This window comes from Vipera ursinii, assembly GCF_947247035.1.
Source record: "Vipera ursinii genome assembly, chromosome: 7".
Classification (NCBI taxonomy): domain Eukaryota; kingdom Metazoa; phylum Chordata; class Lepidosauria; order Squamata; family Viperidae; genus Vipera; species Vipera ursinii.
In genome coordinates this window covers 18053112-18075811 of record NC_139521.1, presented here as the reverse complement: position 1 = coordinate 18075811, position 22700 = coordinate 18053112, and the positions used below count along the sequence as shown (strand labels likewise).

General features: G+C 39.5%; 1 protein-coding gene across 2 annotated transcripts in view; it reads left to right on the top strand.

Moving 5' to 3' along the window:
• The window catches only part of GUCY1B1 (guanylate cyclase 1 soluble subunit beta 1), a 90811-nt gene that overhangs the window by 48422 nt on the left and 19689 nt on the right, over positions 1 to 22700 (top strand). For both annotated transcript variants that reach the window (XM_083366926.1, XM_083366927.1), the window contains exons 6-8: positions 8010 to 8240; positions 9601 to 9717; positions 14849 to 14982. In XM_083366926.1, the coding sequence (XP_083223052.1) occupies positions 8010 to 8240; positions 9601 to 9717; positions 14849 to 14982 (482 nt within the window). The remainder of the gene's footprint in view (positions 1 to 8009; positions 8241 to 9600; positions 9718 to 14848; positions 14983 to 22700) is intronic.

Genomic DNA, 22700 nt, shown 5'->3' with positions numbered 1-22700 from the left:
GTGCAATAGAAATCAGACGAGGCATGAAACTTCCAAAGCCTAGATTATACTCTATAAGCCCACAGAAATTGAAAGAAATGCAGAAATTCATAGACAAAAATTTAGAAAGGGTGTTCATTCAGCCAGCAAAGACAAAGACAGCCACCCCTGTATTATTCTGAGAAAAGAAAGATGGAACTCTTCGCCTCTGTGTGGACTATAGAGCTTTGAATGCCATAAGCAAAAGCAATCTATACCCTTTCCTCCTCATGAAGGACATGCTATCTCACCTTTGAAAGGGGAAGATTGTTACCAAGTTAGACCTAAGGGAAGCATACTATTGAATTAGAATTAAAGAAGGAGATGAGTGGAAAACCGCCTTTAATTGTTCCTTAGGGAGTTACCAAGTCTGGGTTCTACCTTTGGGGTTACAGGAAGCTCCTGCTGTATTTATGCAGCTGATAAATGACGTACTAAGGGAGGACCTATACAAGAGTGTGCTTGTTTACCTGGATGACATCCTTATATTTACAGAGACCATGGACGAACATGTCAAACTGGTCAGGGCAGTCTTAAACAAACTATGGGCAGCCCACCTCTATGCCAAACGTTCTAAATGTGAATTTCATAAGGATAAAATAGACTATCTGGGATACCGAGTATCCCCAGAGGGTATAGAAATGGACCCTGAGAAAGTCCAGGCAGTACTAGAATGGGTGCTACCCCGCATGAGGAAGCAATTGCAGAGTTTCCTGGGATTCGCCAAGTTCTATCGGCAATTTATTCCCTCTTTTGCCCAAATAGCCTTACCAAACACAAACTTACTAAAAACCAGAGGGAAAGGAAAACCCAACCAGCTGTTAAAAGGGACAGTAGAATGCCAAGCCACATTCAAGAGACTGAAAAAGCTGTTTTCCATAGAACCAGTTCTAAGGCACCCTGACACCAACAAGCCTTTTGTAACTCAGGCAGATGCCAGTGATGTAGTAGTGGGGGCTGTACTGTTACAAGAGAACAACGAAGGGGCATTGCAGCCCTGTGCATACACATCGAGAAAACACCAAAACACAGCAGAGGTGGGCATAAGAGGCATACACAGTGCAATGGGCTCTCCTCACATGGCGGCACTTTTTGGAGGGGAACAAAATTCCTTTCCAAGTGTGGACCAACCACAAGAACCTGGAAGCACTAAAGACGCCCAGGAAACTCAGTCCTAAGCAAGCACGGTGGTCACAACATTTCCACTGGTTCAATTTCACACTGAAATATCTACCGGGGAGAAAACTTCCTGGCAGACACATTATCCAGAATGCCACAATATAATAGCACAAATGGTTCCTAAGTCAAAAGAATCTGTGCACTATTACAGATGTTCTACCCTGGGTGGGGAAAAAACTATATATACCCCAAAGTCATAGACTGGCATTCATGCAACTTTGTCATGATTAAAAATCAGCAGGCCACTTTGGGTTTGTGAAGACATTACACCTAGTTAAAAGGCAGTTTTGGTGGCCATAAATCAAATAGGACTTTGAAAGCTACATAGCCAGCTGTCCAACTTGTGCATCAGCAAAAAGATTATAAAGGAAGTCACCTGGGCTGCTACAGCCGTAGCAGACAGCACCCTCGGCACCTTGGAAGGAGATCTCTATGGACATTTTAGTGGAGCTACCAGACAGCAATGGAAACACAGTCATCTGGATCATAACGGACCTGTTTTCCAAACAAGTGCTCAAAGATCCTTATAGCAAAAACACTAGCAAAACTGTTCATTCAGCACATTTATCGCCTGCATGGAGCCGCACAGTGCATCATATCAGATAGAGGAGTGCAATTCACATTGGAGTTTTGGAGTTTTTAACTCTGCTAGGGACCACCCAGGTACTGTCATCTAGTCATCATCCGCAAACGAATGGTGGGACTGAACGGTCAAACTCAGTACTAGAACAATATCTAAGATGCTTTATTAATTACCAATATTCTCATTCTCATTCTCTCTCTCTCTCTCTCTCTCTCTCTCTCTCTCTCTCTCTCTCTCTCTCTCTCTCTCTCTCTCTCTCTTATATTTACAAACAATAACAATTTGTTTCTATAATTCCATAATCCACATAGTAGCTTTCCTTAATTTTCTCTTCTTCCAATAATATTTTCATTTATCAACCTTAAATTAGTATATTTCTTAGTATTTAATAAACAATTGAATATAAACATTTTTCTAGTATTTCTGCAAGTAACAACCACATCAATGTGAAGCTTCTTTTCTAATTATCTTTTTTTAAAGTTTTATTGATTTTCTAGTTTTACATTTCAGTATTTAAAAAGCAATGTGGCGACTGGGTTAATCGATAATACAATACATACAAGTATCCTTAGTACAAGTTTTATTTTTATTTTATTTTAATTCCATTTATATCCCGCCCTTCTCCGAAGACTCAGGGCGGCTTACAAGCTTAGCAGTAGCCTTCATTCTATGTATATGCCTGCTTGTTAGGGCTTTCACACAAACCCCAAGCGGCATTATTACAAAGTCAGCTTATTGCCCCCAACAATCTGGGTCCTCATTTTACCTACCTCGGAAGGATGGAAGGCTGAATCAACCTTGAGCCTGGTGGGATGCGAACCTGCACTAATTGCAGGCAGCTGGTGTTACTTAAGGAGGCATTAGCCCACTGCTCCACCAAGGCTCAACAAGTCTCAAGCTACTACATTAAATTTTTCCTCTCTTTCCCCGTAGCATTTATTGCCTCCTGTTTAGACTAATACTTATTAAATCAATTAAATAAAAGTGACATTCTTACATTTATCAATAACTTTTGGCTTATACATATTATTTTAACATTCAGTCTTTATAGACAATCAATGTCCTAATAGTTTTTCCCAATTTTTAGTTTCCCATTAATATTTAACTTTAACATTTAATATTTATAATTTTCAAGTTTTGAGTAACTGAAGTTCCCATTTTCACAATTCATCACAAAGTCTAGTAGTATTCAGAATACACATCTTATCTATTTGGATATATTCTATTTCTCACTATCTTACATCAACTAATTAATAATACAGTATAACATTCTTATTTTCTATTAATTTCCAAATGTCTTAAATTTAGTAACCAAATTTTCTCTTGTTTCAATATCAAATGCTTCCTCTCTTTTTCTCTTAATACCTATTATCGCATATTTAAGCTAGTACAATTTTTATTATATCAGCTAGTAAAAACATGTTTATTACATTTATCAATATATTTTAGCTTATATATATCTTAAATAGCTTTACATTCAACCTTCATAAACAAATCAATATTCAAATTTAACTTTTAGTATTTATACTTCCAAATTTTAAAATAACCAAAGTTTTCTTTATCTTAGTTCATAACACAATCTAATATTCAAAGTACATATCTTATCAAATCGAGTATATTCTACTTTAATCCTTACTAATAAATCAAAGCCCCAATTTTCTTCAGCCTTATTCTACCTTTCTTTCTTTGCCAATTCGCCTTCCATATCCATGCTTTTAAATCATCATATAGATCTCCCTCTGTTATTATACATATATTGTTTGAAGTAAGAAAGGCCATCCAGTCACCATTTTTTGAAGGGGCTAACAAATCGTCTCTCTATTTTTCTCTCTCGGCATAGTTGTACTAAAATGTTTATCTTCCCTTTGGTCTGTTGTTCTTGATCCTCAGGTTTCTTCTGGTTTATATAGAAAGTATTTTCCATTTTCAAAGTTGTCAATCCCTTTTCTGGGTTTTCTGTTAATTGTGTTTGTTGATCAGTTGAATCTTCTATCATAGTATTTAATTGCTTCAATTCTTCTATTATATTCTGTGTAGTTAATTCTTTGGTTGTGATAAAAGTTTGAGTTCATATATCTAGGCTGGCATCTTGTTCTTTTCTGTAGCCTCTTATTTCATCAGTGGCTTTATGAATAGTTTCATGAATTGCTTTCAGCATAAATAAAATCTGTTCCTGATCTTCATCCATGTTCTCTTAGTGGTGTGAATTAAAAGCTTTACAAACAGAAAATAAAAATAACTTTATCACAGAGTATAGAACACAGCTGGGATTCTCACAGCTAATTGCCAAGGTTACAAGTCTTATCTATAGTCCAGGCTTCAAGCCAAGTCTCTTTTAGACAATAACAGGTTGTAGTATCAGGTTTAGCCACAAGATGTTGCCTATACCATTTAGTATTTTCTTTTTTAAATCCAAGATTTTTATACTGTAGTCCTTTTTCCAATTTTACGTCTTTTTTTATAAGTAAAAACCCAAATCTTTAATAAAAATAGGAAATCTTTTAGTCCTCAAGTTTTAGAAAGATAAAAATCCAATTAAAATCAGGTTATTGTTTCAATGTTTTAAACTTCCCTGGATAGTCAGTCGCTGTTGTTTTTAGAGGGTGGGATAGAGTTTCCTTCCCTCTCTACAGGGGGAAAAATACCTTGGGCAGCTTATACAGGCAGAAAAAATAGTTAGGATTAAAAAGAGGTTCAGATCTCACCTAGTCTCATCCGTGCTGCTTTGTAGGTGCCTGGTGGTAAGTTTGACTTCGGCTGTTTGCAGCCTAGTGATGGGCCATATTTCTATGGCCAGTCTTTCGTCCACTGGTTTGGAGGGCTGTGCCAAATCGGGTGGGAAGGCTACCGCCCTCTCATGATCAAGCGGGGATCCCCTCCTTTCTAGTCACCTCTACAGGGCAACTTTTGACCCTTTCCAGGGTCTCCCAGCAATGCAAAATCGGATGTGGAAGAGAGAGCTCACTTTCCAAGTGTCCACAGTGGCCGCATCGGCAAACAATTAGTTTCTATAATTCCATAATCCACATAGTAGCTTTCCTTAACTTTCTCTTCTTCCAATAATATTCTCATTAATCAAGCTTAAATTAGTACATTTCTTAGTATTTTAATAAACAATTGAATATAAACATTTTTCTAGTATTTCAACAAGTAACAACCACATCAATGTGAAGCTTCTTTTCTAATTAAACTTCTTAATCATCTTATCATAGATTCTGTTTTTAAAGTTCTTATTTAAATTTATTTTCCCCACAATGTTCGAAAACATTTTTACCTTTTAAGATTTTCTTAGAGTTAATTACGCTTAAGTATTTAAATCTTTTTCCTCATACAAGCCATCCCAACAAATTTACATTTCTCATATCTTAAAACGAAAACAAAACAAGAGAAGAAAAAAGGAAGTAAATAATATACTACTTAAAAAACATGTCCCTCTTAAGCTAAAATACATATATGTCCAAAAATGTTTCTGTTCTTTTAAACCATATTCAAACAATACGGTTCTTTAATCTTTAAATATTCCGTCTAATAAATCCACAGCTAATCTTTTGAAACTATTCAAAACATTCTTCTTAATTGAAATTTTCTCAAAATCCATTACATTTGAGTTTCTAAAATGGGTCTCCAAAATTGGCTCTTTTATGACTTGTAGACTTCAACTCCCAGAATTCTTCAGCCAGGGATGCTAAAACATTTTCCTCATGTAAATCATTCCAACATTTTTATATTTCTCATATCATAAAAAAGTATTATGTTACTTAAGGAGCCTATCCCTCTTAAACTAAAATTCATTTATATCCAAAATTTTATTTCTTTAACAAGTGCTTAATCTTTAAATATTCCATCTGATAAGTCCCATCATCTAATTGTGAATGTGCAGATGGCCCTACTGTCTTTGAGCTCTTGCAAATTCCTGGATGCAGGGTCATGAAAGGCCAGCAAGAAAAATACTCAATGTCCTAACCCACCCAAGAACATACGATATCTTTAGGGAAACACCCAAAAGGGAACTTGTTTGTTACTTTTGTTCTCTTATCTACAGTATGCCAGACTTACTGGATGAAATCTTTATCATATGTGTGTCAGCTTTGCTTATGTAACCAGAAAGAATAAATTCAAGGATTTCTTGTCTTTTGGGGCTGCTCTCATTTAGAGGAGCCCGTCTTTTTGTTCAGCTGAATAAAAATGTAAAGCTTGAAGGCAACTTCTGGTTTCCTGTATTTTTTACCAGCAAAACCTCAGAACCTGCATAACAATATTGTTTACTATCAAGCTTAGTGCTTTTTGGCTCCGGCTGCTTGTAGCTTGGGCTAGACTCTGAAGTAAAGCTAGCATTTCTTCTGTTGGTTTCTGGAGGGCTTTCCCCAAACGATTGGATCAACCGCCATCTTTCTGAAATCAGCAGGGCTTCCCTCCTTCTTTCTCACCTCTTTGGGGTAACTTTAGGCCCATTTAGGGTCCCCAAAAAGAAAAGAATCAGCTGTAGGGCGCGGAGCCCCACGATCCCTCAGTTATTTGTGCTACTATGCAAAACCGTTTAGCCTCTTGTTTAGCCTCTTCATTAGCATATCTATCTCTAAAGCTGCATGAAAGCTTATGGAATGTAGAGAGTTCATAGAAAGGGAGTTGGTTTTATTTTCCACTTCCCTGCCATTTATTAGGATCAGGTGTTTTTGCTTGAAAAAAAATCTCACAATCTAATATTGAAGATTATACAACTGTTCGTAGTCCTGTGAAAACAAAGCAAGGAATGGAACTGTATTATTCAGTATTATTTTGATACAATGGAAATTGGAATGTTGTCAAATTTGCTAGGAATGGAAAATGCAACTTTTTGCAACAGTTAATATTTTAAAACTTGTAGATGAATGGGATTATTGCATCTAATTTTAAGGTATCTTTTAATAGAGTTGTCATGTAAGTTTGGAAAAAATACCTTGAAGTGAGCCTTTATATCAGTAATATGTAGTAATATGTATTCTTTAATCCTATCAAATGCTTAGTTTGTTCAGTGTTCCTATTGTGGACTGAATATAAAGCAAAAACATCTGCTGATTTCAGCTGTTTTTCTGAATAGGTCTACTCTACAGGACATGCTTTATGTCTTTATTAAAAAATCTTTGATTAGTAAAACCTGGGTACAATAAGACAGATAGAATATTTTAAAGCATATTTGAAAGCCATTAAATTCACATTTTAACTATCAAGCATTTGGCTGGTGACAACTTTAACAGCAACAACACTCTTTTATTTCTGTAAAATAATATCTTCTGTGACATATTCTAAATATAACTAGCCAAAACTAAGATTATTAAGACTTATTTTTCCAGTCACAATGATGCATTACTATTTTAACCAATAAAAATGAAAGAAGGTTTTGGTAACTAAATACCATTCTAATTTTAATATGTATTATATAACTGAAAAATAACATTTAAGCATTAAAGTTAGAGTGGAATCCATGCCTACTCAGAACTAAGGTATGTTGAATTTAATAGATTTTTTTCCTCAGGTATACACAATATCTTCGGGCTCTTTTGCCTTATTGTGTGGTAGTTTGTCAGTGATATTAAATGAATAGTTTCATGCCATGTACGTTATTTTATGCAATGCAGTTTATATAAATTCATTATGTTATTTAGATATGTTATTTAGATCATCAGTTTAAATAATAGTGCAACAGTGCAGATAGCTTAAACAGTAGAAGCAAATTCAGCTTGGATCCAAAAACTGATTTTGTATATAACAGAGTACATCTCTTGTACAAGGGCAATAATTTCCTCCTTCTTGGGCAAAAGCTTTATATAATTTGAAGAGAAATCAAAATACAAGTTAAAAATTGCTACTCTTCTTAAAACTTTAATTCAGGGTTACTGGGTCTGTATAAGGTTGAAATGAAAGATTCTTTATCAATATGATTACAATATGTTAAAAATAGTAAATGCATGAAAAGGGGTTTATATTATAACTGGACATCTGCTTCACAAAACTATATTGTGAAAGTGTCCCATTTAGACCAAATCCCTCTAACTTAAATTATTATATTTCATTATATTTTAAAGCAAAAGCATGTCCTCTCCACTGGCACTATTTATTTTCTATTTATTTTCCGTCATGTACTTCAGGTGTCTAGACTGGAATTTAGTATGACGTTTAAGAGCAATACTTGTTACTGAGGAATAAAAATAGACTATTATTGTACTAACCACCTTTTCTTTATGATGTTCAGGTTATTCAACAAAGAAATGAAGAGTGTGACCATATTCAGTTCTTAATTGAAGAAAAAGAATCTAAAGAAGAAGATTTTTATGAAGATCTTGACAGATTTGAAGAGAATGGTACTCAAGAGTCTCGCATCAGTCCATACACATTTTGCAAGGCCTTTCCTTTCCACATTATATTTGACAGAGACCTAGTTGTCACTCAGTGTGGAAATGCAATATATAGAGTCCTTCCCCAGGTAAGAATTCTTCTTTTTCCTGCAAAGCTTTTGAATTCTAGCCCTTCTACCATCCTACTCAAGTGCTACTATTTACTTTTATACCAGTTCTATTATTCAATATTTTGTAAGCACCACTTGGACTATGAAATGTATTTCACATTTCTTCCTTTTTGGTATTATTATATTTATATTTATATTTATTAAACTTATATACCGCCCTTCTCCCGTAGGACCCAGGGTGGTTCACAAGGCAATCAAAACAACATTACAATACAAAAATTAATAGCAATTAAAATAGATTAAATTTTCCTTAATTAAAATCTAAAATCTCTATAACTCTGATTAAAAACCCAATTACAATAAGTTAAAAAATTAAAAAATCCTCAGTCCTGGCCGGAAAGCTCAAAGAGCCAGGTCTTCAGGTCCCGGCGGAACGAACGAAAATCAGGGGCAGTCCTGAGCTCTATGGGTAACTGGTTCCAGAGGGCAGGCGCGCCCACAGAGAAGGCCCTTATATCTGAATCTGCACACATGAAGTTTTAGTAATCAATCTTTTAAACATTTTGTTTTTGAAAAAAATATTAAAAACAAGCATAAGCCATGACTGGTACAGTTTAGCACTTATATATTTTAAATAGTTTTCACTTCATAGTTAGCTATGCCTATGTTACCAGCTGAAAAGTTTTTTCCCCCTGTCTAAATTAGCAAATATTAAGTAATCCATCATTTAAAAATATTTATATTATTTATGCTTCTTCCTTTCCTCCTCCCACCCTTTTCAGGTTGATTTTCATAAAGTATGACAATGGAATACAATCCTTTATGAAAAGCCTAGAGTTTTTCATCCTAAAACTCTTTTTCATAAAGAGTCCATTTGAATTTATTTTAGCCTATGCAGCCTGAATCAATGTAAGCATGAAATTTGGGAACAGGCCCTCTGTCAAATTAGAAGCGGCCATTAATTTCTAGAAGTGTTGCTTGAATTACTGCTGTAGATTATAGAAAACAGAGCATAGAGATCATTTAGAACAGCATTTCTCAATCTTGGCAACTTTAATATGTGCACTTCAACTTCCAGAATTACCCAGCCATCATGCAAAGTTGAAAAATACTGCTTTAGAATATTTCCCTGCTCAGTGTCATTGAAGATAGGATTCTCATCCTGGAGCTTGGACAGTGTGAACAACTCTTATTAAAATTATTTTTATGCAAAAAAGTCCATTATTTAATTGTTAACAATTTAGTACAATTTGAGCACTAGTTCACTAAATATTATTGTACTGTCCACCACAGACAGAACATAGGGAAATAGACTGCAATCACTAACCAGAATCAAAAGTTTTAAAATGTTTTTCTTTCTTTTTTACTTATATTTCAGCTCCAGCCGGGATATTGTAATCTATTATCAGTATTTTCATTGGTTCGGCCTCATATTGATATTAGTTTCCATGGAATCCTCTCCCATATCAACACAGTTTTCGTGCTAAGGAGTAAGGTAATCTAAAACAGGGGTCCCAAACCTTTCTGTGTTAGTGGCCTGGTGGGAAAGGGAGGGGCAGACACCTTTATGCGTGCATGTGCTTACATGCTAATGTGGCTGTGTGCACGCACAAATGGGAACACGAGAATGCATGCTGTGCACATGGGGCTGCTAATGCTGGTGCGAGGCTCGTGGCTCAGCTAGTGCCAGCTTGCGGCTCGGCTAGTGCTGTAGCAAGACTCACAGCTCATGGCTCAGCTAGCACCAGCATGCAGCACAAGACTCAGCTAGTCCCAGCGAGAGGCTCATGGCTTGTGGCTCAGCTAGCGCCATCGTGAGGCTGATGGCTTGGCTAATGCTGGCGGACAGCTCACAACTTGGCTAGCAGCAGCGCGAGGCTCACAGTTCAGCTAGCAACGGCGCAAGGGGGGGTGGCTAGCCACTCACATGGCCCAGTGGCCAAGAGGCCATGGCCCAGCAGTGGGCCACTTCAAAAGGTATCTATTGTACTAGGAAGAAGAAAAGATTTGAACATAAAGTCTTTTCAAATTGAACAAAATAATGATCAAAAACTTCTAAAAGAATTGATTCCTTAGAAGAAGAGAGATGGAAACATGTCATTAATAGAAAAAAACAGAAACCTAGAACAAAACCCCTGTCCAACCAAACCCACTCTGATGCAGCCCACTGGTGCTGAGCAATCGATTTCATTGACTGTCCCTGGAAGAAAACATGCAGACACCTAGTAAAGAAGCATTATCAAATGTCCCCAGAACAGTAGCAACATCAAGTGCTTCTGTGATAGATAGAAAAATATCCCAAAACTCCCTAGGAAAAAAAAGGTGAGTATTGGTGATAGGAGATTCATTTCTCAAGGAAACAGAATCAGCCATCTGTAGACCAGAGAGTCAATCCAGAGAGGTATGTTGTCTCCCTGGAGCAAAAATCAAAGATGTGGCTGAGAACTTAACCAGAATAATAAAACCCACAGATTACTGCCTTTTTCTACTACTACATGTAGGGACAAATGACATGAAAATGGACCTGAAAACTATTGACTGATTACAAGCAGCTAGGCAACAAAGTCAAGGAGTTGGGTGCTCAAGTAGTTTTTTCATCTGTATTGCCAACGAAAAGTCAACATCCAGTAAGAGAACAAAGGATTCTAGAAGTGAACCACTGGCTAAAAGGTTGGTGTCGCCAAAACAACTTTGGATTTCTCGACCATGGTGTGCACTACCTCCATGATGGACTTTTGGCAAGGGAAGGGCTGCATCTCACAAAAACTGGGAAGAATGTTTTTGGAAAATGACTGGCCCAACTTATCAGGAGAGCTTTTAACTAAAATTGAGGGGGGAGGGTGACAAATCTTTAGGATCTGCAGGACCTAATACCAAGCAAAAAACCCATAGAAAAACAAGTCAAATAATAAGGTAAGGAGGGATGGGAAGGAAGACAAACTCAGACACCAAGTAGGAGACATAGGAAGCATACCCAGAGCCAGACATAAAGATCTCTGCCTATATACAAATGCTCAGAGTTTGGAGAACAAACAGAGTAAACTTGAATTACTAATACATGAAGATAGGTATGATATAATTGGAATTACTGAAACTTGGTAGGATGAAACCCATAACTGGAACATACTGATAGAAGGATAGAAACTGTTCAAAAAACCCAGACCATATAAAAGAGGAAGTGGAGTTGCACTATATGTAAAAAACCACTATATTGCTACAGAAATGTATGAGATCAAAGAAGAAAACCTCCTAGTGTGCATACGGGTCAACATAAAAGAAAAAAAGAATGACATTGCCATAGGTGTATACTACAGGCCACCTAACCAAGCAGAAAAAATAGATGCACTTTTTGCTAACCAATTAACAAATATATGTAGGAAACACACTACAAGAGTAATGGGAGACTCCAATTACCCTTACATTAACTGGAAGACTAATTCTGCACCAAGTGAGAAATCGAATAGGTTCTTGACCAACCTAGCTGACAACTTTATTGTTCAAAAGGTAAAGGAGAGAACTAGAGGGACAGCCATACATATTTGTTAATTCTCATGAACAGAGAAGAAGTGATAGAGGGAGTTGAAACTGCAGGAATCTTGGGTGAGAGTGACCATGTCATACTGGAATTCAATATAATGCAAACAGAAGCAATAGAACATAATGATTCCAGAGACTTTAAAAGAGCTGATTTTAACAAACTCAGAGAGAGCTTGGGAAAGAGACCTTGGATAAAAATCCTAAAGGGGAAAACAACTCAAGAAGCTTGGGAAACTCTGAAAAACATAATCATAAAAGCCTAGTCCAGCACAATATCACTGAAAAAGAAAAACAAGAAATCTAGAAGATGAAACCAGCATGGTTGCACAAAGATCTCTCTGATAAACTCAAAGGCAAAAAGGACATGTACAAAAAATGGAAAGAGGGACACATAACTAAGGCAGAATAATATCAGCAGACAGCCAGAATCTGCAAAGACAAAGTCAGGAAAGCAAAGGCTCAGAACGAACAAAGACTTGCAACAAAAGTCAAAGATAATAAAAAAAAATTCTTTCAAAATATAAATAACAAGAAAAAAATAAAGGAAACAGACTGTTCACTAAAGAGAGAAGATAGCAAGGAAATAACAGGCAGCAAAGAGAAAGCAAAGCTATTTAACTCATTCTTTCCTTCGGTCTTCACGCAAAAAGAAATTATTACCCAACCTAACTAAAAACCTAACTGTAAAAGGCAGACTAGAAATAAAAGTTAAAATAAGCAAAAAAAGATGATAAGAGAAAACCTATCTGATCTTGAATATAAATCACCAGGACCTGACGAATTATATCCCAGAGTTTTAAAGGAGCTTGCAAATGTCATCTCAGAACCACTGTACCATATCTTTCAAAAATCCTGGAGCACCAGGGAACTACTAGAGGACTGGAAAAGAGCTGATTGGTTCCCATCTTCCAAAAAAGAGGGGGGGGGAAGTAGACCCAGGAAACTACAGATCAGTCAGCCTAACATCAATACTCAGAAGATACTGGAAAAGATAATCAAAAAACAGATCTGCAAACATCTAGAAATGAGTAAAGTAATAACTAAAAGTCAGCATGGATTTGTTAAAAACAAATCATGTCAAACCAATCTTATTTCATTCTTCAACAAAGTGACTAAATTAGTAGACCAGTGAAATGCTATGGACATAGTATACTTAGATTTCAGTAAGGCATTTGACAAAGTAGACCAGAACCTGCTGCTTAGTAAGCTAGAAAAAAGTGGGATAGACAATACCACCATCAGATGGATCTGTAGCTGGCTGACAAACTGTACTCAATGAGTACTACGTCTACATGGAGGTAAGTAAGCAGTGGGATACAACAAGGTTCTGTCTTAGGCCAGTACTCATCAATATCTTCATAAACGACTTAGATCGTAGAGGGGAGGGGGGGGTCAACCTATTTTCCAAAGCACCTGAAGGCCAGAGAAGGAATAACAGATGGAAACTGATCAAGGGCAGATTCAATCTAGAAATAAGGAGAAATTTTCTGACAATGAGAACTATGAACCAATAGAACAGCTTGCCTTCAGAGGTTGTGGGAGCTTCATCACTTGAAGCTTTCAAGAAGAGACTAGACTACCATCTGTCAGAAATGGTGTAGGGCCTCCTGGTTGGGCAGGGGGTTGGACTAGATGACCTACAAGGTCCCTTCCAACTCTGTTATTCTATTCTATTAAAGACTTAAAACTCATGTTAGTTTGAAAGGATAAAAACCCTTTGGGTAGGGTATTGGATACTACACCAGTTTTGGTTACCACAATGTAAAAAAAACATGTTGAGACTTCAGAAAGAGTGCAGAGAAGAGTAACAAAGATAATTAGGGGACTGAAGGCTAAAATATATAAAGAACGGTTGCTGGAATTGGGTATATCTAGTTTAATGAAGAGAAGGACTAGGGTGACATGTTAGCAGTTTTCCAATATCTAAGGGGTTGCCACAAAGAAGAACGAATCAAACTATTCTCCAAAGCACTTGAAGGCAGGACAAGAAGCAAGGGATGGAAACTAATCAAGGAGAGAAGCAACCTAGAACTAGGGAAAAATTTCCTGACAGTTATAACAATTAAATCAGTGGAGCAACTTGCCTCCAGAATTTGTGAATGCTCTAGCATTGGAAGTTTTTAAGAAGAGATTGGACAACCATTTGATTTCCTTCCTGAGCAGGGTGTCGGACTAGATAACCTCTGATTCTGTTATCTTTTGACTGTCCATGAGGATACTCCATCTCGGATCTTGGATGGGCTTCCACAATCTTTGAATCTTAATGGAACTAAAGCTTATGCTTAAAGAACCAGTGGTAGTTGTGGTCAAGAAGGAAGTCTCATCTTGTGAACTAATTGTATCCTTTCAGGGCCTTTAGATAGTCACTCATGGTCACCTTGATTATTGTCTTGTGACTCTACCTAGGACTGCTGGGCCACCTGGATGCCCCAGCTGGTCCAGAATGCAACATCATGAGGAATGATAGGTGTGGCTTAATATCCCCAGTAAACCTCTGCTTTGCAGGCTGCACAGATTGCCAGTTTCCTTCTGGGTGCAAGTAAAGTGCTGGTCTTTACCTATAAAGCCTTACATGGCCTAGGGCCTGGTTGCTGAATATGGATTAGCTGATCTGTCCTGTATAGTTGGTATGCTCTAAGTTCCTTTGGTTAAATAATGCTATTTGGAGCTTGAAAGCATTGCCTGCCTTCCTTAATGGGGTTTCTCCTGAGATCCATATGGCCCCTACCCTGCTATTTTTCAGAATATAGTGAAAACTTGGCTCTTCAACCAGGTCTTTGACAAGGGAGAGTGAGACTTTTGCTTTGTTTCCATTCAGTCTATTATCCTTGCTATCTATTTTTAAATCTTTTTTTCCTCCTTTTTAATGTTCTATTGTAAGTTTTTCCTTTTGATTCTTTTGAGCCACCCAGAGTTGTTGAGAACTGGGTTTAACCACAACAACAGAAGTATTTTTCCTTATCATATTTGTTTAGGTAAAGATCAGAAAATCAGAAATAAAAGCATTCAGGTTTTCTGTGGGTGCACCTGAGGGCACAGGCTTACAACAATGGTACTTTTCACTGAAGTTTCTCTTTGTTCTTTAATAGGAAGGACTTTTGGATGTGGAAAAACTGGAATGTGAAGATGAGCTGACGGGTACAGAAATTAGCTGTTTACGCTTGAAAGGGCAAATGATCTACTTACCTGAAGCAGATAGTATTCTCTTTCTTTGTTCTCCAAGGTAAGCAAATAAGATTTATATCTACAGTGCGTTTATATTGTTGCAACAACTAGAATTGCAGCCTTTGAAACCAAAGAGCTGTGATGCAAAAGGTTCTATGTTTGTTTTATGTTATATTGCTACATTAGATGCTTCTTTTTGATTCTTGATCATGAGGTGATTAAACATTTCTGCTTGTCCTGCATCTTTGTATAAGATCCACTCTTGAAGCTGATGATAGCATCACTGCTGGGGAAAGTATCAAAGTATAATAATATGAAGAAAAAAATAGGCAATATAAAGGTGGCTGGTAATAGTTAAAGACCCTCAATAACAATTGTTTTAATTGCTTGTATTTTGACTTTGATTTCAAACAATGTTGTCAGAGAACCTGTCAGAACCTGCTCCAATCCACATCTTAAGAAAGACTCTTGGAGGCAAGATTGTCCAAGCAGGAACTTTTACTAAGACATGGATGATAGAAGGTATAATAGACAGGATCTGAAAAATCTCCTCACAGATCGATACGTTTAAAGTGTCCCCAAGCAAAACCCCACCCCTCAGATCATTTGGTCAGTTCCAGATCAGTCAAGTTTCAGGTGGGAAACCCCTCGTGGGAAAGGGAGAACCATCAGTCCTTTCACAGCACAATCACTCCCTCCCCTTCACATTCCATCCGGAGACAAAAACCAGAATTTCCCCACCCTCTTTCTTAGTTGCTCATAGATCAGAGAGAGAGGATTCTTTTCATTGATCTTTTTGTGATGGCCAACAGGCAGGCTAGATAAACAAAAAGTTACATCTAAGGGGAAGAAATGAAGGCAATAAACTCCCCTGTTTATTCCCTTTCCTCCTTGGGAATGGCAGAATACAAAGGGGGGGTGAGATTTGGGTTTGCACAGAAAGAGTTAGAAATGAAATATACATGAATTCTGACATCCTTGCCCTCCTTTAAAAAAGAGAGGTCCACCTGTAGAAGAAACCAAAATATAGATGTCAGCCTGGTTTGCTGGGATATTCTGTATGAAACCTCTTTAGCAACTTGTGTGTTCTAATGCTATGTTTATTGACCCACTCATTTTCTGAGGAAGCGAGGTGTTTCCAAGCTACTAAGTATTGAATTGCTCCATGGTGTTTCCTAGAGTCTAGGATTTTTTTTACCTCGAAGTGTTGTTCTCCTTCAACCATGATGGGGGGGGGTTGGTCATAGGGGTGACTGTTGCTCACTTCTTAGTAAACTGCAGTGAAAAATTAGGTATATCTGCCTAAGATTTTTGGGTAGTTCTAATTCTACTGTTACTGGGTTTATCATTCTTTTAATTGGAAAAGGTCCAATATATTTTGGTCCGGGTTTTTTACAGGATTGTAGGGATTTTAAGTATTTTGTGGATAAATATACCATCTCTCCCACCCTGAATGGTGTGGGATCAACTCTCTTTTTGTCTGCCTGTGCTTTGTATGCCTGTCTAGCTTCGTCTAAGCTTTCCTAATGATTGGCCAGGTGTTTTGTAATTATGCAATCCATTCCTTCAGCGATGGGATTTCTGGTTCATTTGGGATCATTTCTGGCATAGGGTTGAAACTTTGGCCAGTGGCTATTTGAAAAGGAGTGTAGCCTGTGCTGGAGTGGACTGCGTTCTTGTAAGCCACTTCTGTGAAAGGGAGTAGGTCTGTCCAATTTGTTTGCTGGAAATTAATAAAGCACCTTAAATATTGCTCAAGTAGTGAGTTTGAATGTTCAGTCAATCCATTTGTCTGAGGATGATGACTAGATGACAGTCCTTGGGTGGTTCCTAAGAAGGACAGAACTTCCTTCCAAAACTTTGATGTAAATTGTACTTCCCTGTCAGATATGATGCGTTGGGGTGCTCCATGCAGTCTGTAAATGTGCTGCATGAATAGTTTTGCTAAGGCTTTTGCGGTGGGAATCTATTGGCATGGGATAAAGTGCACCTGTTTGGAAAACAGATCTGTGACCACCCAGATGACAGTGTTCCCGTTGCTTTCTGGTAATTCCACTATAAATTCCATGGCTATTTCTTTCCAAGGGGGTGAGGGGTTCGCCACTGGTTGTAACAGTCCGGGCAACTTCCCTTGCAACCTCTTAGCCATTGCACAAGTTTGACAGGTGGCCGCGTAGCTTTCTATGTCCTTTTTCATGGATGGCCACCAAAATTGCCTTTTAGTTAAGTGTAGGGTTTTTACAAACCCAAAATGTCCTGCTGATTTTGTATCATGGCACAACTGCATGAAATTAATCCTCTGGGTGACAGGGTAGTCCGTCTCTGATTGTGCACACATGACTTTTTTTCTGGAACCATTCATAAGTTTCCAAAGACTTTTGGAATTTTTTTCCAGTTTGGCTATCCACCTGCGGCTTTATTTTAGCTTGGGCCCTGGTGGTTACTGGTGCTGCCAGTTGTTGTTCAGACATAAATGGTTTAGAGTCAGTGGCCCATATGCTGTTATATTGGGGCATGTGTGATAATGCATCCTCCAGGAAATTCCCCCCCCCCATAAGTGTTTGAGAGTGAAACGGAATCAGTGAAAATGCTGGGATCAGCGGGCTTGCTTAGAAGTGAGTTTCCTGGGTGTTTTTAGCACTTCCAAATTTTTGTGGTCTGTCCAGACCTGGAAGGGGATTTTATTTCCTTCAAGAAAATGACGCCATGTAAGTAATGACCACCTCACAGTGTAAACCTCCTTCTCCCACATGGCCCAAAGTTGTTCTGTCTCCGTGAGTTTCTTGGATGTGTATGCACATGGTTGCAATGTCCCCTTGTTATTTTCCTGTAATAATACAGCTTCCACCACCACATCGCTCACGTCTGCCTGGATTACGAAGGGTTTATTGGGATCTGGGTGTCTCAGTACAGGTTTGGCAGAAAAAAGCCTCTTTAGCCTCTCAAATGCCCCTTGACATTCTATTGTCCACTTCAGGGGCTGGCTGGTTTTCACTGGGGACCCCCCCTTGTTTTCAACAAGTTTGTGAGGGGCAGGGCTATTTGGGCAAACGAAGGGATGAATTGGCGGTAGAAGTTTGCAAACCCCAGGAAACTTTGCAATTGCTTCCTTGTGCAGGGTGGTGCCCATTCTAATACTGCCCTGATTTTCTTGGGGTCCATTTCGATGCCCTGTGGAGATATGCGATATCCCAGGTAGTCTATTCTTTCCTGGTGGAATTCACATTTTGATAATTTTGCATATAGGTGGGTAGCCTGCAATTTTTTCAGAACTGCTCTGACTAGATTAATATGCTCTTCTTTGGTCTCAGTGAAGATAAGGATGTCATCTAGGTAAACCAGGACTCCCTTATATAGGTGCTCTCTTAGCACTTCATTAATTAATTGCATAAAAACTGTGGGGGCCCCTTGCAGTCCAAATGGCAGGACTTTGAACTGGTAGCAACCCATTGGACAATTGAATACAGTCTTCCATTTGTCCCCTTCCTTAATCCTAATGCGGTAGTATGCTTCTCTTAGGTCTAGTTTGGTAAAAAAAAATCCTTCCTTTCGATAGGTGGGATAGCATATCCTTCATTATGGGTAGGGGATACAGATTGCTTTCACTAATTGTATTAAGAGCTCTATAATCTACACATAAGTGCATCGTGCTATCCTTCTTCTCCCTGAACAGGACCGCAGCGGCCACTTTGGGTTTGGTAGGTTCAATAAATCCCCTTTCTAGGTTTTTATTTATGAATCTTTTCATCTCTGCCGTCTCTTTGGGGCTCATGGAGTATAGCCTGGGCTTCGGGAGTTTTGCCCCGGGTTTGAATTCTATAGCACAGTCTGTGAGTCATTGAGGGGGAAGCTCATCTGCCCGTTCCTCACTGAAAACTTCAGCAAGGTCCCGGTGTTCTTCCGGTATTTCTGGTAACCCATTCTCTTCCTCCACTAATGCTGTCTCCTCTCCTCGGGTTGGGGGGTCCTTTGGGGTTTTAAGTTCCTATGCTTCCCTTCTGGAAAGTTGAGTTCTGCTGTCCTCTAATTTAGCCAGGGGTTCCATTTCTTCAACCATTCCAGCCCTAAAATCATTGGGCATTCCATGCCTGGGGTCACTACAAACATTATGTCTTCCTCATGGGTCCCCAGGGACAGGTGAACTGGTAAGGTGGCTAGGGTAGCTGGTACCTCCCCTGCTATGGACCCATCTAGCTGGCCAAAAGAGATTGGTTGCTTTAGTCTCCTCACTGGGATGCCCAAATTCCCCACCAGCGTCGGGCTGATGAGGCAGTGGGTGCAGCCAGAGTCTATTAGTGCTTTTACTTTGACGGCCTCGGGCATGGAGGAAGCTAATATAGTCACTGTCTTAAGGATGGGTAGAATGGATCCACTTACCAGGGTTTCTCCCTCCGAGCTGTCTCCCGAGGTGCCCACCGCCCCTGCGGTTTAGGCCGGAGTCCCCTCCCAGTCTTTGGCAGGGGTTGGGGACTCTACAGCCTCTATCCTCCTCATGGCAGGTTCTTTTGGGTTGCCTGGGGACTTCCCTGATCTCCTGGATGGTGATGGCTCTGATTTGCGCTAAAGGGCTTTTGAGCGGCATTCTGTGGCGTGGTGGCCCTCTCTCCCACATTTGAAACAGCCTGTTGCTTTCTTAGCCATACTCGGTGGTTTCGCTGGCTTGCATGTTTGCTTGGGTGGTGGGTGTGCCCATGATTTCTCTTGGTGGTGCCTCTTCAGTAGGTCTATCTCCGCCTCCTCTGCCAGGATGTACCAGTCATCAAGGTGGTGTGGGTTTCCCCGAGGCAGGCAAGCATCATACAGGTCATAGTTTAGCCCATCTTTGAAATGGCTAAGGAGGATGTCTTCCAGCCAGTTCAGCTTATTGGCAATGGCCCGGAATTCTTGGGTATATTCAGCCATCTGCCCTGCCTCACCATTTTGATTCTCTCCTGGGCCTTACAATCAGCCAAAGGGCCCTCAAATCACCTCCTCAAGGATGACATGAACCGGTTGAAGTCATTGAATTCTGGGGCATTGGAGTCATGCAGGTTCACCACCCAGTCTGCAGCCGGTCCGTCCAGGGTAGATTGCACAATGCGAATGCGTGCTTTGTCACTGGGAATGTCCCGTCCATATTCTTCCATATAACTGAGGACTTGAGTTAGGAAAAACCCCAAGCGCAGCGGCTTCACCTTGAATTTCACTTCCAGGGGTGGTAGTCTTTGAATGGATCGGTGCCTATGCCATGGGTGGTATTGCTCCCCATCCTGATCCCCGTCTGTGGGTCGGCGGGGGTTGGGTGCTGTTGAGGTGGTAGCTCCAGGTTCAGCAGATGGCCCTGGTGCTGCAGGTTCCGGATTCACCCCCCCCACTGTTTCTCCAGCTGTGGCTCCAGGCACTGTTGCGGCTGCGGGATTCAGGTTTCTCCTCTCTTATCAAGCCAAGGGTTCTTTCATCAGATCAATAGCTTTCTCTAGGATCCACTTTGTGTGTGGTACATAACTCCCATCCACTGATGTGCAGGGAGCTCTCCATTCGGATTGGTGGCTCCCCCACCTCAGGGTCACTTTCCTCGATGCCTTTTCCCAGTTGCTTTTCCTTCCAACACCATCGACCACCGCGGTTTGCAGTTGTGCATCTCCACCACCTCTTCCCTGGAGGAGTATGACGCTTCAGCTTCTGATAATTGGTGGGATTTCGGTCGGGGGAAAAGTTCCCTTTCCATGGGGCTTCCCTCCTCGTTACACATTGCATTTTTTGCAAAGTCCCCCGGTAAGGTTCTTCCTTCCAGGTTGACTCTTAATGCAGATCCTGTCTAATGTCAGAACCCCCTCCAATCCACATCTTAAGAAAGAAAGATTCTTGGAGGCAAGATTGTCCAAGCAGGAACTTTTACTAAGACATGGGACTTAACAACTGATGGTAAAGAGGCAGCAAAGGCTGTAAAGAGCTCCTCCAAAAGTAAAAGTTTTATTTTATTTTACTTTATTTTTATTTTAACTTTTTAACCTCTTTTAATATTGTATTTTAACCTACCTCTTTTAAACTTTTAAAACCCATTTTTAACCCATTTTAACCTTTTAAACCATAGTTTTAAACTTATTTTTAAACCTGTTTTAACAAACCTGAATGGGGAAAAGAAGGAAGAGACAGCACTCTGCAGCAGAAAGTATATCCAAGCCTTTGAAGCAGCAGAAAATGGAGGATTATATTGCAAACAGACAGTCTGCTCCAGTAAGTAACTCATTCTCAGACACCTTATCAGATAAATTTAATTTATCTGACTCATTGGAATGGGACTTACAAACCGAACTGGAGAGCAGACAGCATGTGGAGTTGTCCTCCTCCCTCTCGGAGAATGGCTCCCCTCCTTGGAATCTGGCAACAGCCTCTTTTACACAGGAGGGAGATGTAGCAAATTTGAAGGGGGATAATGTGACAGACTTCCTCTCTAGACAATGTTTGCTTACAGCTCAAACTGTAAACTCAATATATGATCTCTTGTCAATTGTCATAAATAAGGTCGACTGCTTGAAAGAATCTTTTGCAAAGTTTGTTAGGAGCCACCCAAATACTGTAGAAGGACTTGGGAGGATAACCATGGACAGACATGGGAATGGCTAACTCAGAAAATGAAAGTAGAGAAGGACCTTGTTCTCCTCCCAAAAATTTGAACACCTACAGAGAAAACACTCAATCAGGCAAAGGTCTAAGAGATGACCAATATAACTACAGTCTGCATACTAACCAGGTTACTTTGCAAATTTATGACAAGAGAGTAAATAGAGGGCGTTGGAGCAATAGAAAAGCTATTAGGCTGTCCCTGAGCCAGCTGCTCCGCTGTGAATTCACTCTGATAGATCTACTACATGCAGAGTGGCTGCCAGCAAGAACACAATGTATGAGAATTCTCCTATCGTTCAAGCAGCCCACAATTCCCTCCATGCTCTTCAGAATGAAACCCTTTCTGAGCATCTTTTCAATATTTCCAATAAGGGTCTTTTGTTCAGAAAAATGTGCCCACTCCTGAAACAGCATCACCAAGAGGGAACTGTCGCTTTAAATCTAGGCTGCAACAGCCCTCACACTACTAAGCCTGAGGCTGCTGCAACTGAACTGACCCTGAGAAAGCAAAGAAGCAATATACGAACTGTTACCCACAGCTGCAGGAACTGCTGAGGATGTGCCAGAGGAAATGTTGATTGACCTATTCAGTGCATTGCCAGAACCTGAGCAAGTTAATATCATTCAAAGATTGGACGACCTAAAAGAGGCACTGACAACAACTCAATCTACAGCAAAGCCTCTATTTAATTTGGCTCCACTAACCACGCAACCTTGTGACAAGATATTTAATCAACAATCTGCCTTTACCTCAACAGTAAAAAAAGGTGTTGTCACACAGGCTGAGAGTAGAGTAACTGCACTGACTGACCCAGCCTCTGAGAAACAACTGAAAGACAAAGGGCTTCATCACACAGTGCCCCCTAAGCTGACAAACACTAAGGACGTAATCCAGCTTACATCCTCATTTGATTTAGAAGTTCCCACAACATCTTTCCACAAGATGAACCCTCAGCCATGCCCCTCCAAAAATGGACATAAATCTACATTTATAGACTTAAGCCTGCCCATTGGAAAAAAAATCATTCTTGGAGCAAGAGCAGAGGCACACTGGCAACCGAGATATAGAGGAGCAACAACAAGTTCTGCAACCCGTGAGGAGAAATATCGAACCTCACAACAACTGTGTTTATATGGGAAGCTTAGACATAAATCTACATTTATAGACTT